The sequence below is a fragment of the Hirundo rustica genome, chromosome 1 (genome assembly GCF_015227805.2).
Source record: "Hirundo rustica isolate bHirRus1 chromosome 1, bHirRus1.pri.v3, whole genome shotgun sequence".
Classification (NCBI taxonomy): domain Eukaryota; kingdom Metazoa; phylum Chordata; class Aves; order Passeriformes; family Hirundinidae; genus Hirundo; species Hirundo rustica.
The window spans coordinates 109,158,103-109,174,551 of NC_053450.1; the positions used below are offsets into that span (position 1 = coordinate 109,158,103).

Genomic DNA, 16,449 nt, shown 5'->3' on the forward strand with positions numbered 1-16,449 from the left:
GGTAATTGCGGTTTATTTGTAGAGTGGTTCACTTCCTGTAAAGAAATCTGTAAAGAAGAGAGGCATTTGTTTCTAGCATATGTTTGTTTTCACTTATTCCAAGACTTTTGGAGTTGGCAAGAATTTCTGATTGTGTACTTTCAGCAGCATGTGTAGCCCCAGAATTATGCACATATTCTCCCCAAGCCTCAGGCAGAAGTCTTATCTCTGTGTGCATGGCATTACAGCTTGCTCCATGGAAACACTTTCAGATATCCTTACCAGAGGAAGGAAATTGCTCTATTTCTAGATTTTTACAGCCAAGCAAGTGATTGGCATTTTTCTGACTGTGAAATATTTATGAATGTGACATTTTCCCCAGTTTTTTTAGTGATTCTTTTCACACAGAGTGCTTTCTTTAGGGCTTTTCATTGCCCTTTATTGGAGTGCCATCATTTCTGGTTTATAGTGAGGTGAACCATGAGTGTATAAATTATTGTAACTGTTTTTTTGGCATTTATTCAAACACATAAACCTATGCAAAAGAAAACTCAAAGTTGTGAACATGTTTAATAAATAACTTTGAAAGCAGAGAGTGTGGAATAGCCACAAGGAGTTATGCCTGAGTTTTTTTAGCCAACCAGGCAGAAGTTAGGAACCTTCCTGCTTTCAGAAAGAAAACTTTATAAGGTAATGCTATAATTTGGTGAACAGGGAAGTGGCATTCACAGCACAGTTCCTGAATGCAAAACCATCTTGGAATATTGCAGCTGGCATCCAGATTGCCTCTGGTGACTGGTCTGTAGCCAGTGGGAGCCAGATGCCTACAAACCTGCCCAACCTTACAGCAATCAGGATCCGATAAGGAGCTATCCTGGTCATCTCCCCTGACTCGGGCTGTCCAGCACAGAGGTGGATGGGGTGGATGGCTGGGAACCTGTGGCTGCCAGCAAGTGTGTGCAGGGGGGCTGCCATGAATATATGGGCACCTGATGTATCTCTTGGGACATGCCAGCAGGATTGTCAGTGGGCTGGCATAAGGGATTTTCTGATAGCTACACCATGCAGGAGGGGACTGCTTGGACTTTGAGGCCACACTTGGAGGCTGCTCTGTGAGGAACACCCTGTGGATCTAACTCCTTTGGGCTATTTTTATATGGTCCTAACCCAAGGAGTTGCATGGATATTAAGGAGTGCCTTTGTATGTCAGCAGCAGCTTGTGTGAGGGTTCAGGTGGAGAATGACACATACAGACCCTCACCTCGGTTATGGGTCTTTTTGACCTCTGGCTGCATTCCGTACTTGTTTAGTACAAGAATGATCAGACTTGCCTCTGGTGGGAACAAGAAATGTAGAGTACTGTGGCAAGGGAGGCTATCTATGTGCACTCTATTTTTTGGAAAATTTTCATAAGGGATTATATGGCCTTGTTTGAGAAATGTAGTTCCTTTTATCACAATTTGCATTCAGAGAGGAGTGAAAGGAAGGGGCATGCATGGGAGCTGCTCAAAACATTTTCCTCCTTCCGCCTGACTGCTGCTCAGATGTAATGCCTTGGCGTGGATGTCATGGCCATGAAAGGCAATGGAAAGCACCAAGGTCTGTGGGCCAAATCCTCATCACCATCCACACATCCTGCTTTAAAACGCCTTTTCCATCTGCTTAGAGCACTCCAAGTAACTAGGATGGCAAGAAAAAAATTTTCAAAGAGGGAAACGTGCTAAGGATATTAAAGGCAAGGTCCATGGCTGTTGTGTGTGTTCCTATGTAAAATGGTGAAGTGCTTTGAAAAAGGACCTGTGCTGGTTAAAGCAAACATGCAACACTTTCAGGATGATGGCTCACTGTCATCGTAATGTCTTTCTTGTTGCTGTGTGCCTCCCCCCAAAATCCTAGTGTGAGTCTTGGCAATATTTGTCCCCAAAGGAGCAGCAAAGAAAAACACTGATGGAAATTGTAGCCATGATAGAGCTGTCTCTGAGCTCTCCACTCCAATGCAATGTGCAACCTTTCTCATTGACTTAGCATGAAATACTGCACTGCTCCTGCTATGTTTCAGCCGAAGTTAGCGCTTCCTGAGGAATGCACATTAGCTATTCCAGATGTACAGAGCTGCCTGTAATGTCGTTATGGCCCCTGCAAAATAGAACCACCCACACCATTGCCAATTTTGTCTTGTGACTGTGATTATATCCAAAACAAGGGCTGGTGTGAGCTGAGCTCTGTATTTAATTCTTATATTGTAATACTGTGGTTAGAGGCCGCCAAACAGGCCTACAGCCAGTGGTAACTGAAGCAAGGGGGACTCTTGGTTTGACTCCAGTGAACGCTGAAATTGGTTGGTTGGTACCTTAGGTTTAGAATTGTTTTGGGAGCTCGTAAACAATTATTAATGAGGATAGAATAGCAAAACCCGGTCATTTGGGGGTTCCGTACTGGTTTCCCTCCTCGCTTGCATTTTTGGTAGTCTGCGGTGAAGAGCACCTCTGAAGGAGTTTGTTTTAAAATTTTGCCACAGGGAAAGGCTACGTGGAGTTTTACTTTTAGTCAGTTTGTGCTGCTGCTGGTAGGTTTTTGGATGGGTCTAATTTTTTCCATCTTTTCTTTTTTTTCCGAGGGATTTGTGACTGTTTTTATTCTGCACCTGAGCATTTTTTTGCAAGCGGGGACTCTTGGTCATTAGTTTTCAGGAGTTACATATTCACACCTGCCAGCCAGGGCACACTCTGGCAGTGACTAATTCTGAATGTAAAACACCTCACCTGTAGGAACAGGTATTTATGCCTCAAGAAATGCAAGCTCACCCGTGGCGTAGGAGTGAGAGGAGACTAGCTCCTGGGATGCCTGCTTTTCCACCTTTGTTTCCTGGAACTGCCCAAAGGAGCTGGAGAGTTTGCTCTGAAAACCAGCCCCTGGCTCGTTAGATTTCAGCTGCTTCCCCTGCAGTGTTAATTAGATCTCCCTGCCCCCCACCCCACCCCTCCCAAAATGGTTTTATAGCCTTTGAGGGCCCTGTCAACCTTCCTCTCAGGACAGTGCTCTGTCATTCTTCCTTGCAGATCATTTTGAACTCCATGCACAAGTACCAGCCACGGGTCCACATCATTAAGAAGAAGGATCACACAGCTTCTTTGCTAAATCTGAAATCAGAAGAATTCAGAACATTCATATTTCCAGAGACAGTTTTTACTGCTGTTACTGCCTACCAGAATCAATTGGTGAGTAAAGCTGCTAATTTCCATAGATGTAACTGGATACCATCCTGCTGAAAATTCCCTTCTGCCCAATCTAAACTAGGAATATTTCTGCCATAGCCTATCTTTCCATACCAATCTTATTCACATTCACAAGTATTTCCTGAATATACAGTAGTAGTACAGACTTCAAAGAGCAGTGAGGATTATTCATGAGAGTAAAAATGGCAAGTAAGAGGCTTTCTTTTGTCTTCCCCTCTGTCTATAAAAAGCTGCTTGCCTATTAACATTTAGTCATTTTCTAATTATAGCTCATTAAAGAACTATTCTTATTTGCAGTGATCTTTCATGCCACAAGCTACGAGCTGAGAGAGATTCTGGTTTGCACATGATGATTTCACGGGCTTAAAAAGTTGACTAATTAAGCTGCAAGGCTCAAACGTAAGGAAAATCTCTCAGAGATATGCTTTTCAGAGGCTGCCCAGATTACATCCAGATGTTAGAATTTCAATTTGTATGCCAGTGAATAATATATACAAAATGAGGAGATCATAACAATGGATTGCTAATGAGTAATTTTAGGAAGTCTATAAACAATCAGAGAACAGTGGTTCTGCTTGACAGTGGACTGGGCTTTAATACTTAAATCAGTGGAAATATGTTGTTGCCTTCAGTGTGATTCAGAGCATGCTTTAAGGGCTTACTGACGTTGGTACTTCAAAAAAAACCCACCTATTTTTTTCCTTAGTTCCCTCAAGTTAAGAAAAATATAGGCACTGTCCAAATATGTGGGCAGGCAGCATCAAACAGTTAATGTACCTGCTGGATTATTTAAAGAAGTAGGCATTTCCTAATACAAGGCAAAAGCAATTTTGAAATGTTATGAATAAAATTAAACAAATTAAACTAGGATGCCAAGGAAGCTCTGAAGATAATATTAGTAATATTAAGTCAGTCCTTATGACAGACCCCATATCCTGCTTTAAGGCTTTAATGTATTGATTTAGACATAGATTTGTATCTGAATGCCGTAGAAAACACAGCGCCTGGAAATCTCAAGAAAATAATGTTTGGACAGGCAGTTAGATTTTTCCACGTAACTTTCTTTAGAAACCAGCAAAGTAGTAAGAGGCACAAAACCAGCTAAATTTATTTCTGGAGGATGGATTTGTGTCTACCGATGATATTTACACTAGAGATGTTTCTAAAGTAACCTTCCCAAAGCACATACATTGAGTCCTGGAAAATTTCTCAATGGAACATCTCCGGAACCCCTAGAGGTTGATGTTGTCATTTTATTTATGACTAATGAAAATGGAGCCTTTTTTCATTTTTGCCATTTCTTTCAGAACTGTTTTAAGGAGGGATTGATTACATTTCTGGAGGTTATTAGATAAAAGCTAAATACATTACACTTTCAACAAACTATCTCATAATTTAAGATTTAAAGGGCATGCATTTATTTAAACAGTCAAACCACTGCCACAGAGTTGAATTGTAGGTCAGGTTTCATTTTAAAATGCTTTCTAGCAGATGTTCTCTGATTGTTTGTGAGACAGTCTCTCAGGAAAAATATGGCCATAAATGATCGTGAGTCTCATCTGGCTTTGGTGGATACAAAAAGTTTCTCCTGTGATGTCATACCAAAACTTTAATATCAGAAAGATGGAAGTTTGATTGGTGAAAATATGCTTGAGAGATGAATAGACATCCTTATTGTTCTGTAGTGCAGTTGGCTTGGTGTGTCAGTGATCTCAGTCAATGGAACTAGTTAGAGTTTTTTCTTTTTTCAAGATGGTTTTCAAAACGTTGCCATAAAAATCTTCACTGGACGTGAGGCACTAACTTGCCACCCTGCAACATCACCATGAGCTGAGGGCTTATGGATGTCTTTGAAGCAGAATGAGCCTATAACTAACTTTCTGAGCTGTTTCAAGGTCCTTCTGAAAAGGCTTCGAGGTTGTTTCCAGCAGTTGTACCTGCGCGATGAGACAGCCTCAAACCCTCCACCAGCACTCAGGTCTACAGCGTTTGATCACTGGCAGACCGTTTACTAAAAACTCAGAATTTCCCTTTGTCAGCAGGTCCCTTCCTCTCTGTGTTTTCCTCAGAAGACCTCTTTCTCAGAATTAAAAGTTGGGTCCAGTTGTCCTCTTTATGTTTTTTTCTATATTTAACATAAATACATATTTGTCCTCTTTATTCTTTGCCATCCCATTTTTAAATATATTTGTTTGATGAGAGTGTTTCATTGTTTGAGGATTTGGAAAAGAACTTTTTTTTTTTTTTTTTTAGGGAAGTCAGGCTGACAAAGCCCCTTAATACAAAACATTAAGAGCTGTAGATTTTCATGGGCTTAAGCTAGAGTTGGTGGCATTCACTGCCCTTCAGGATAGGTCCTGTGTTTTCTCTCATCAAGCGCCAACTCCCACTTACAAGTTTATATTTAGCCCTTGGAAGAAGTATGCCTGGAAAATCCAAATATTACAATGATGTCTCAGGTTTTATTCACCAAATCTAAATTGGTTGGATAGACAGAAGATTTCACAAGAACAAAGGTGCATTTTTCTTCTTGGTCCTCGAAAAAACATATTGAAAGCCACCACCACATACCTGAAAATTTTCACCACAAAGGGGACCTCAGTTGTTTTGGGGCAGGAGGGATTCCTGGTCAATGGGTTGCTCAGTCAAAAATGGAAAGGCTGATTGAATGATTGGGCAGGTTTGTAGCTACCTTTGAAGAAGGGAGGAAAGTTTTTATTCGTGAGTATTGTTTTTTCACAACTGTGGTGGTTTCAATGGGGTCACTCCTTCAATCCAAGACCTGTCACTTTAAGTCTGAGTTCTCCCCACATTTTTCCTTCCCTTCCTCAGCGTTTTTTCATCCAAAACCAGTTAAACTGCCCCTATGTGGTGGCTGGCAGGCCTGGCTGAGAACATTTCCATCCCAGTAAAAAAACAGTGGTGGTGAAGCGAAGCCCTGGCTTCATGGCTTACAAGCATTGGTTGATGCTCAGCTCCACCAAGCAGGCTCTGCTGTTAGCAGGGTGATTCGTGCTGCCTGTGGAAAAGAGAACGTGACTCATGCTGGTAAAGTATTTGGAAGCTGTAATGCTGTTCATGGGTGGGTTCCTCCTGTTCCGGGCAACAGGAAGGCTGAGTCTGCTGTGCCCTTTGGTCTTTCCACTGCCATATTTGCAGTGCACCCTGGTTTGCCTCCTCGGCTTTGCAATGTCTCGGGAGCAGTGCACACGCACAGGGCACGCAGATGAAATTAGCAGTGAAGTCACAGGGGACGGATTGGTTAACACTTTGCACGCTGCAGCGCCCTAACACTGCATTCGTGTAATGTTGCTCTTTTCTGTGTTCCCAGATAACCAAGTTGAAAATTGACAGCAACCCTTTTGCTAAAGGATTCCGTGACTCTTCCAGACTCACTGATATCGAGAGGTAATGGGGACTTTGTGTTTACTTTCCATGCAGATAAGATAAAGAGAAGAGAGAGTTTGCAGGAAAAGCATCCTTTCAACTCCTGAGAACCTGTGCTTTTTAACATTATCTTGCTGCATATAGTAAGACTCCTCCACATCCTTTAAAAATACTTATAAACTTTATGAAGAAAGAGCTGTTTTGAGTTTTGACATCTGTTCCAGTTGGGGCCAATATATTTGTCTTCCTCAGGGGGCTTCTTGAAGGAGGAAGAGGGTCCGTTTTACAGCTTCAGAATGAAAAGCTTTTTTCTTATCATGCCATTTAATCCTGTTGAGAGCTGTGAATTGGGTCAATTGGAAACAAGGGCAGTGGTCCTGTGAAAAACATCTTTACAGCTCCCCACCGCTCAACATAGTGGAAAAGAGAGAGGAGAGCTCCCAAAATTCACTTCAGTAGTCCCAGACTCCAAATTGGCAATTACTGCCATCAGGATGACTCCCATAACTCCCACTCTGACAACAAAGATGCCATTTTTGTTTTGCCAAAGTTGTATTACAAGCTGCATCAGGGGAAAGCTTTATCTGGAAACTGTTTTGTGTGCGTATAGCTCATTACAAGCAACTGCTGCCATAGGGACAGAAGCATTAAGCCACAGCTGAGTTAGGAAATACACTTCAATCTCTTGGTAGCTTTCCAGCACATCACATTTTTATGATATCGTGTCAAATAACTTGGCAAATGAAGCAAATTAAGCTGCTTGTGTCCTTTAAGCTGGAAGAGAACTCGATGGAGATGGATATAGCACATCCAATTTTTCCTATGAGCACACAGTCATGAAAGAAAGTTTGGAGAGGGCCAAACCCTCCAGGCTCCTATGCGGAGATATCCAGATGTATCTGTGAATCATTTTCCACAGGTGCATACAGGGAACAAACTGCTCAATGAAGTCATAGCCTCAGAGCTAGAGAAAGTCTTTACAGAAGTTGAAAAGTACATCTATCTAAGCAGGCCCATGGAGGGGAAATAGTGGTATCCTTTACACCTTACTAGGGACTGGATCATAAGTGATCTGTTGAGCAAATGGGTAAAAGAACAGTAATTTGGGGAAAGAAGGCTTGTAGGCTGCAGTGCACACTCCCAAAGTTGTTGAAAATTGTTTCTTAAGTGAAAGCCTTCATTGAAAATGAAAACAAACAAACAAAAAAAGAGACAAATTTAATACAATATCATGACCTGCTTTATTGACAGAATACTGAGGAAGACAACATCCGAAGCTCAGGTTAGTACGCAATAAATAGTGAAGGAAGGACCTGTCAGAAGAGGTTTCCTTCTTTTACAGACAGGAGACATCTAACGACACAGCTTTGCAAGGGCGGAAAGAGTCTGAACAGATAAGCTGGGAGAAAAACTTAGTTACCTCTGTGCAGATGAACTGACTATCGTGGTGCTGGATATGAAGGGAATTTTTCCAGAGGACATCTTATTATAACAGCCCATGGCATGGAGTCAGAAATGCTGAGCATAAGCTGCAGTGCCCTTTTGTTTATTGATAAGTGTAAGAATAGAGCCTGAGAGAGGCAGCCAAGCCCAGGCACAAATGTTGCCATGAAAGATAAGGCAGACAAAGATGAAGTCTACAATAAATACAAGAAACAGAATGTGAAAAGTATTAAACTTACATTAAAACTCTGGATTTCAGAGCTCAAATTTGGGTCAGGTCTGATTTTGGCTTTAATTAGAAAGCTTAGCCCTGATTGCTATTACAATAGTATTTAAAACTTTGAAATCTGCTGCGCAACACATCAAGTAATGAGATAATAAAAGTGTAACATTCAAGTGAGATGGTAAGAGATGGTTTGAGAATTGCCTATTATACAAATGGTGCAGAAATATGAAGGAGTTTATTTGGTTCTTCCATTAAAATACTCAGGCAGATGAGGACATCATTCTCTAAGTGCCCACTGGTTCTATAGATTTCATCTTAGCACCAGCAAAATCGCTTAAAGAAATCCAATACAAAGCAAAGGAAATAGCAAAGTGAGCTATAACAACAGGAAGAATTTCTTATTTGACGTCCACTGCAATATTAATTGCAAATAGGTAAATCTTGAATAGTACAGCATGCCTCTTGCTCAGTTTAATTGGAAATTATAAGATCACTGCTGGAGAAAAATACTTAATTTTCCAGGGAAAAGACTGTGAAGGCCAAAACACACTTGCACAGCTCTTGAAAATTGCATAGTTCTCAAGAAGCTGTGAAAATACTTTCCCTGCGCCGCTCCCTCAGCAGGCGTGCGCTCAGCACGTGCGCGTGTAGTCTACAGCGTGGCGTGGTGATCCTAATGGCCTCCCGTAAAGCATCCCATGATGTTGAGGCCAAGACAGCAGTCATTTATCCTGAGTTCCAGCTTTTCCAAATGACCTAAGTAGTGTGAAAGCACACAGAGCTTTGTATTTCATTTCCAAGTATTTAAGCCTGCTTTTTCCTAAACAGCCTTTGGGGAGGGAAACAAATCAGATCAATTGATCTTTAGAGACCTAAAGAAATTAAATTAGTCTGGAGTCAGTTACTGCACTAAACCATCCAGTAATTGGATTGCTTCTTGTAACTGATTGAAAACAGCCTCTATCTGTAACAATATAGGGAGCTTTTCTTTATAGTAGATCTGAGAGAAAAACACATCTTTTTATGACATGATGACAGAAATTGCACTTTTTTAACCTAATTGAATATGATTTTATAAATATGTGACTTTAACGATTTCAGGCTTCCCATTCTAGATTTACGATCCTTACGTAAGAAATTTAAGCTGCAAATGCCTTTAGGATTAAATCTGTTGGCACTGTATGTGTTGGAGTTGAAATAATACATGTAAGGATAGTGAAATTTGCACAGCAATAGAGGAGGTAGGCAACAGCGAAACTTTTGAAATGCCCTGTGTTTTCTTTTATTCCTGTCTAAATACCATAGAATGGTTTCCTTGTGCTTATAGCTATAAGCAAGCCTTTTAACTATTGAAAAAAATCTTTGAGTTTGGTATATACTGACATTTTTGTAGGATGCAAGGTTCCTTTCACAATCAACCCTTTCCCTACATTACTTGTAATCTATTTATAGCAATGGGGCAGACTTTATCTGGGGCTACTGTGATTTAGATAAGTTTCTGACTCACCTTTTGATCTTTTTACATGGTATTTACATCTCCTCTACTATAAAAAGGCTCCCACAGTGGTTGTAAATGAAATAAATGAACATTTAGCAGCAATTACTAGAATGTGGAGCTTAGCATACTGTGTTGTTGACTGTGGGATGCCAAATCGAGTAATGAGGCATTTCTCCTGAAGAAAAAACTGCCAGAGGCATAAAGGATGCAGAGGCAGAACCCAACGGATGATTTTTTTTTTCATCTTGAGTCTGAATTTATCTTTTGAGTTGTTGTGAAGAATTAGCCTGTTAAAAATAAATAGATGAATAAAACCATCATCATTACATACCATCCAAAAAATCCAGTGAAAAAGGTGGCAATTTCAACCTACTTGGCAGGAGCCAAGTATGTGATAGGCAAGTTTGGGGTGTGGATTTTTAACTATTAAAGAGAGAGTAAAATGAGTATACCCATCTGCATAAGTCCAATAATGCTTCTGAGATACTCCAAGAGGAAATATGGAAAAGTATGGTTGCACACCCAAGTAATTTTAGGCAGAGAAGGGAAGGATGGGGGGTGGGGGAGTTAGAGAGCAGCATCCCAACTGGATTTGCATGGTAATAAAATTCCAGATTTTCCCCTGAGGAGCTTCATCTCTGAGATGTGGAAATACATCACGCTGGCTTACAAGGCTGTAAGCAAAATTCATGCTAATGCTTGGATAGGGGCACTTCCCTGCTGAAGGATCAGTCAAACCACATGCTCAGTGATGGGCGGAGCACAGCCATCCTCTCTCCCATCCCTTCCCTGCTTACCCCACAGAGCTGTCTTCCTCCCCATTCCTACTGCTGGTCTAGAAGAACTTCCCAGACTCTTGAAAGCCCCCTACCACCAGCCAGATACATATAGATGCTCTATGACCTACCCCCACATCCATGGTTAAGCAGGGCTTTGTCATAGCTCTCCAATAAGTCAAACTGCTAGCTGATCTTTTATTCTCAGCTAGTTGTCAGTCTGTGAATGTCAGCAACCAGCCATGAGATATCATCTCTAGTGTTTGAGTTCAGAGAAGAAAAGAAGTCCTGAATTTAGGGAGAAATACCAAGGACTCTGGCAAAGAAACACCTGGAATCTAGTGCCATTCCAGATGTTGTGGAGGTTACTCCAGTATTCAGCTGCTGCTCCAAATGGGTGGGTGGATTTCTGCATTTTCTGCATCAACCCTTCCAGAACACTGCAGGTGGCTTGGATGCCTTAGCAAATTTTGAAAGCACTACCTGCCTATGTTTAAACACCTGAATTATTCCCTTCAAGTCTGGTTCATCTGACATTGCTTGTTGTTAGCCAGGCAACTGTTCCTTTTCAGCCAGCAGAATGCCCCCTGTGCCACTTAAATTCTCTTTAGTTCCCAAGTTTTTAGCACTCATACTCTGGCTCACTTTCCACTTAGGTTTTTGTTATCTATCTTCTTACTCATGCAAAATAGTATAAAAATATTATTTTAGTTGTTTCCACTCTCCTCATGCAGACGTAGTATGTGCATAACGGGTGGGGATTATATCAAATTAGATCTATGGTTTCTACCAGAGAAAGTTTTACAGAGACTTCTCCCTACAATTTCACAGGACATCTCTGTACTCACCTCTCATCATTTGGTTACAGTCAGAAAGAAATGGTTGCTCCACTGGGTGAAGTGGACCTCCATGGGGCTGGCTACGTAAGACAGTTTTCTCATTTTTATTTGCAATTGAGAGAAGTGGTGTGAGTACATTGATAACTTCATGCTCCTTCTTCATAAATGTCATTACATTTCCCATGCCATGGCTTCAGCTAGGCTTTGTCACATCCATGCATATTACAGCCCATCTACAAGTGCTGGATTTTTACTGAGAGGGTGACAGTAAACATCATTGTGGAAGTACACTTGTTCTATAACAGTCATCAAAGCCTAGATTTTTCATAATTTAAGACTCATTTCCATTCTTTCTTGCATATATTCTTGCAGTAATGCATCCATCCAACACTTGCCCAGCAGTTTTGACTTTGTGTGGAAGTGTTTTGGGCTGTGGATTAGATTTTGGGCCAGGTCACATGAGCCACTGTAGCCTCTAGGCCTAGTTTTGTCCTTGGTTGGTTCAGTTTTAATCTAAGCAGTGGAACAGAACTACTTTGTTCTGCTCAAGGATTTGGTCCATACCATGGACCATCCACAACCCAAACTATGTTCCTGTGGTCAGCCTCTAATATTCATCTACCAGTAAGAACAATTATATGTAGAAAATTAATGTGTCTGTACATTTGTGCATATGTAAAATAGCAAATGAAAGCCACAGGAACATAAGGGCTGAGTGATATCTGAACAGCGGTCCTGACAGCATAAGTTGTTCACTCATAGCTGCTGTTACAGAAATGTATTTGTTCATCCTGCTATCTTGTTTTGGTTTTTTTGAGAGGGGAGTGGGTTTTATTGGTATTTTAGGGGGAGTTTTGTTTATTGGTTGGGGTTTTTTGTTTGGGTTGGGGTTTTTTTGTTTTTTTTACAGACTCGTTTTTAGCACTTGTGTCTTGGACAAATTAGTCATCTTTTCCCTTAAAAAAAAGTTCTACTACAGTGCGACTTCCGACAAGTTTATTTTTGTGCCTTCTCAGCCCATTTATTCCATCTGTCTTCACCTCACCTCACTTCTGACATCTTCTGTTATCTGGGCTTTCTTCCAAACATACTAACTGGCAGCTACAAAAAAAGGAAACCTTTGAAATGCAGAACTAAAGAAGTCATTCAGGCTGCAAACTGATAATTCATACACTTTATATCCTGTTCTGTATTTTTCTTTGTGTTAGACTGAATAGCCAAGCAAAACACGATTGTCAGTTTTACTATTTTATTATTTTCCTTTTTTTTTTTTTTTTTTTTTTTTTTTTTTTTTTTTTTAATTGACATTGCCTTTCCTTGCAAAGAACAAGAAAAAAAAATTGAAAAACAACAACAAAAAAATAACATCAGGAACAGAGAACATATTCTGGGAATATTATCCTTACCTTTCTGCATACCTAATCCTTGGATAGTAAGGGGTAAAAAAAAAAAAAAAAAAGAGGTTAATACTAAGAGGCTTCTCAGCTCTGCTCTGAGTTTTTTACCTCTTGTAGCCATTCCTGAAACAGTAACTTGAAGACATAAGTTCAGAGTTCCTGGCTCAGCCATTTGCGCTTTCTCACTGCAGTTTGTCTTTAGGGTATTGTCCTCAAAGAAGCTCGAACCTGGCTCCCACTGTAAGAGATGGCTGCCCCTTACATTGAACTTCCTCCTCTTTGTAACTGTGGTATAGATCTAAGATAGATACTGGATGCCCTGGTTCCAGCAAGCTACTTCTGAATCAGCTCTTCTGACACCTTCACCAACACTAAATATATTGTCTCAACCATTCTTGTCCCAAAGGGAGAAGGTAGGCTTCCCATCTCCATCTCCTTTCTGCCAAACTCAGAATTAGGGTCAGGTGAACACTGGGCTGCTGTGCACGCACAGCTGGAGTAGAGTAATAGCAAAAGGAGCAGACAAAAATGATGTCAGAGATGCCTGGTCCCACCTACAAAGAAGCCCTGTTCTTTCATCTTGATTAAAGATCCTGCTCAGGGTAATCTAGGACTTTATCATCTCCTGAGAGAATTTCTATAATCTGGGTTGACAGCAAAAGAACGTGAGCACCCTCACACAGAGCCTCAGCTACTTACCTAGCCAACTCTCTTTTCTGCCCTTTCCTAGTTCAAACCCATGGCAAATCTTGGGTTTGGTCTGTAAAGCATTAGTGAATAATTTGTCAGTTACAGCAGGATTTTCCCATCTTCTTTTTGTCCTCTGAGGCTACTCTGTACATACAGGGCACTGTTTGCTAAACAAGGCCAAAGACTCAGCTTGGAACTGAATGACATAAAGCATCCCTAGCCACAGGTTTAATTTTGGAATTGGCTGCCAGCAGAGGCAAGAGTGAAATGTTTAATCAAGGGGTTAGAACCTGCAGAATAGCAAGATGTTCCCTGTGCACCCTAAACCCTTTCTAATTGATGAATTCTCTCAGTCTTTCACATGCTTTGATTTCAGGTTCAAATTTTGCTGGTTTATTTCTTGGACAAAGGAGACAAGTGTTTCATTCATAATAAGGTTTATTGACAGGGCTGGGCTCAAAGTGTGCTTCTGCTGGAATGCAGATTATTGGGATCAGCCTGAGCTCCTTTTCCTATTATCTCTTTTCACATTTATCCTTCCTCAGCATCTTCTCTGTGGGTGTGCTTGCCAATACAAGCTATTTTTCCTTTCCATTTGGCACATGAATCCTTTTTCTCAAGCAGCTTCAGTCCCTAACTTCCTCTTCTCCAGCCTGTCATCTCCTACTATTATCCAGTTCTACACCTTGCACAGCTTAATCATAGAAATATATTATGTGTATGTGCATGCTTTTCCCCCTCCTCTGGGTATTTCCAAGATATCTGTGAGCTGAAGAACAATGTGAAAGACTGAAACTTGTTGGTAGACCACACAAAAAATATCTGACAGAAAGAAGGCATCTTTCCATTATTCAGTTGGCAGCGTGTAATCTCTCTCAGAAGTTTAATTTCTTGCTAAGAAGGAACTGTGGAGTTCTAAGACATATTAAAAGGTAAACATTATTAGGTCCCAGTATTAGATAATAAGTCTCTGACCATAAAGAAACAGGACAGAAGTTGGGTATAGAGTAACTGGAAGTCACTTTGTTCTTCGACTGCTTGATGTGAAACAGTGCTGGCAAATAAGCAAAGACAGCTTTAAAAAATCTCCACCATACTCTTCACTTACTATTTTTTGAAATTGAGCATAGAATCATAAAGTGGCAAAAATTATTTCTATAAATCCTTTGAACCATATTGATATATCTGATGTAGCATACAGAACTATAAAGCCAGAGGTAATAATGTATTTTCCTTTTAGTAGTGTTAGTGTAATATTTTGGGACTTGAAAAAATGCATTTTATTAATCCACTCTCCAGAGCACCATATTTGGGATAACCTGAAGGGTTCATACTTCCATAATAGAGAATTTTCAGAAAGATTTTGAGATTTAAGTCCTTTTGTACCCAGTGGAAACAAGGATATAAGAAGGAATCTGTGTTACAGGTTGCCAATTCTTTTCCTGTATTTTGAACTAGATTTCACAGGCACTTAAGTCTTGTTGTTAAAGTTTTGCTTCATCCTACATATCTGTCCTGGAGTAAGTCCTAAGGCACCTTTGTCTTTAAAGGTTGGAATAGGTTAGTCTCCTCTTTCAAATCTATGTGGGAAATTCCAAATGTTTTCCTGGATTAAATGAGTTGCTACATCTGTCTTCTCTATCCAGACTCCAAGTGATGTTCTCTGAAGATGGAATATTGCAGGATGGTACAGAGGCCACCACACTCTTTTCCTTTGAAACACGAGGGGAAGGAAAGAAATCTAAGTACAGACTTCTGCTCTTGTTTTTCTAAGTGGAAGAAACAGTGCTTGGAGGGTAACTCAGAAATATGCTTTATGAGTAGAGAAAATGCACCACTTCTTTTTTTTTTTTTTCCCTGTTTCCTTTTGCACACTTAGGTGCACTCAGCCTTTTGCATTTTGTGGGTCTGTTTGGAGGTTTATATGCAGCATGTGTTGCATGTGGAAAGAAGAGGGGCCACCTGAAGACTGTTGGGGCAGGTGCCTAAATTTTAGTGGGAATCTCAATGCTTTGCACTCATGCTGAGAGTCACAGCCTCATCCTCTAAAATGAAAATTCAGTAGTTGTTTTTTGATTATAGCATAAGCAACCAACATGGTTAGTCAAGATAAGCTCATACAGTTTTGAATATTAAATCTCAGCTGCACAAAAGGAAGTGTTTCTGTGAGATTAGTTGCTTTCCCTGATCCAAGTTTCCACATCCCCTCTGCCATAAAAACCTTTGCCTCTTGTGATGATGAATGAGATTAATCTTCCAAAACCTTTTGCATACTATCTGCAACACTACATCATAAAATAAATAAATAAACCTACCACATAGTTCCCTGGTTTCAAACTTTGCAGATTCAGGGTTCACTAAGAAGTCATCTCTCTTTTCCTTTAAAAGAAGACAAGCATATAGAATAATAGAGTTCTCTGTCTAGCATACAAACCCATCTGGAAAGAATTTAGTCTGCAATAATTGTGGGCATTTGATTTAGCTTTAAATCCCTGTAGGTAATTCAAATGTAAATTTATTGGGGTGAGTTTATCCCCAAGCCGCCGTTGGATCCAATGTTTTAGAGCTGAAATTGGCCCACTGTGCTAAAACTACAGCCTGTACTTTTTCTGTTGCATCAGGATATTATTACGCACTATAATCTCTGTCGTTATAAGCAGCAATAAAGTCAATAGAGACAATACAGACAATCACCTGTATTAAATTTATTTTTCAGACCTTGATAGACTAGTAATTCTTTGATTATGAATATGTTTATATAGCAGTATCTAAATCACTCAGAAAACACTGGTCTGATTTGTTATTCTGTTACGCTGTACTCATGTGAAATAGTCCTTTTGGTCAAGTAAAATTCTTTGCATTTCATATTCTGTTTCAGAAGAAAGCCTAATGTTTCAAGAAGCATTCAGCACATAATGTAAACAATGCCATCTGTCTTTTTCTTCAGAAAATCTTCTTTGAGATAGCCCTGATATGCC

At 40.3% G+C, this 16,449-nt stretch overlaps 1 protein-coding gene across 1 annotated transcript in view; it reads left to right on the forward strand.

The window, feature by feature from the left end:
* Nucleotides 1–16,449, forward strand: part of TBX20 (T-box transcription factor 20) — a 38,078-nt gene that overhangs the window by 11,996 nt on the left and 9,633 nt on the right. The window contains exons 5-6 of the mRNA XM_040076040.2: nt 3,039–3,197; nt 6,547–6,623. Of these exons, the coding sequence (XP_039931974.1) occupies nt 3,039–3,197; nt 6,547–6,623 (236 nt within the window). The remainder of the gene's footprint in view (nt 1–3,038; nt 3,198–6,546; nt 6,624–16,449) is intronic.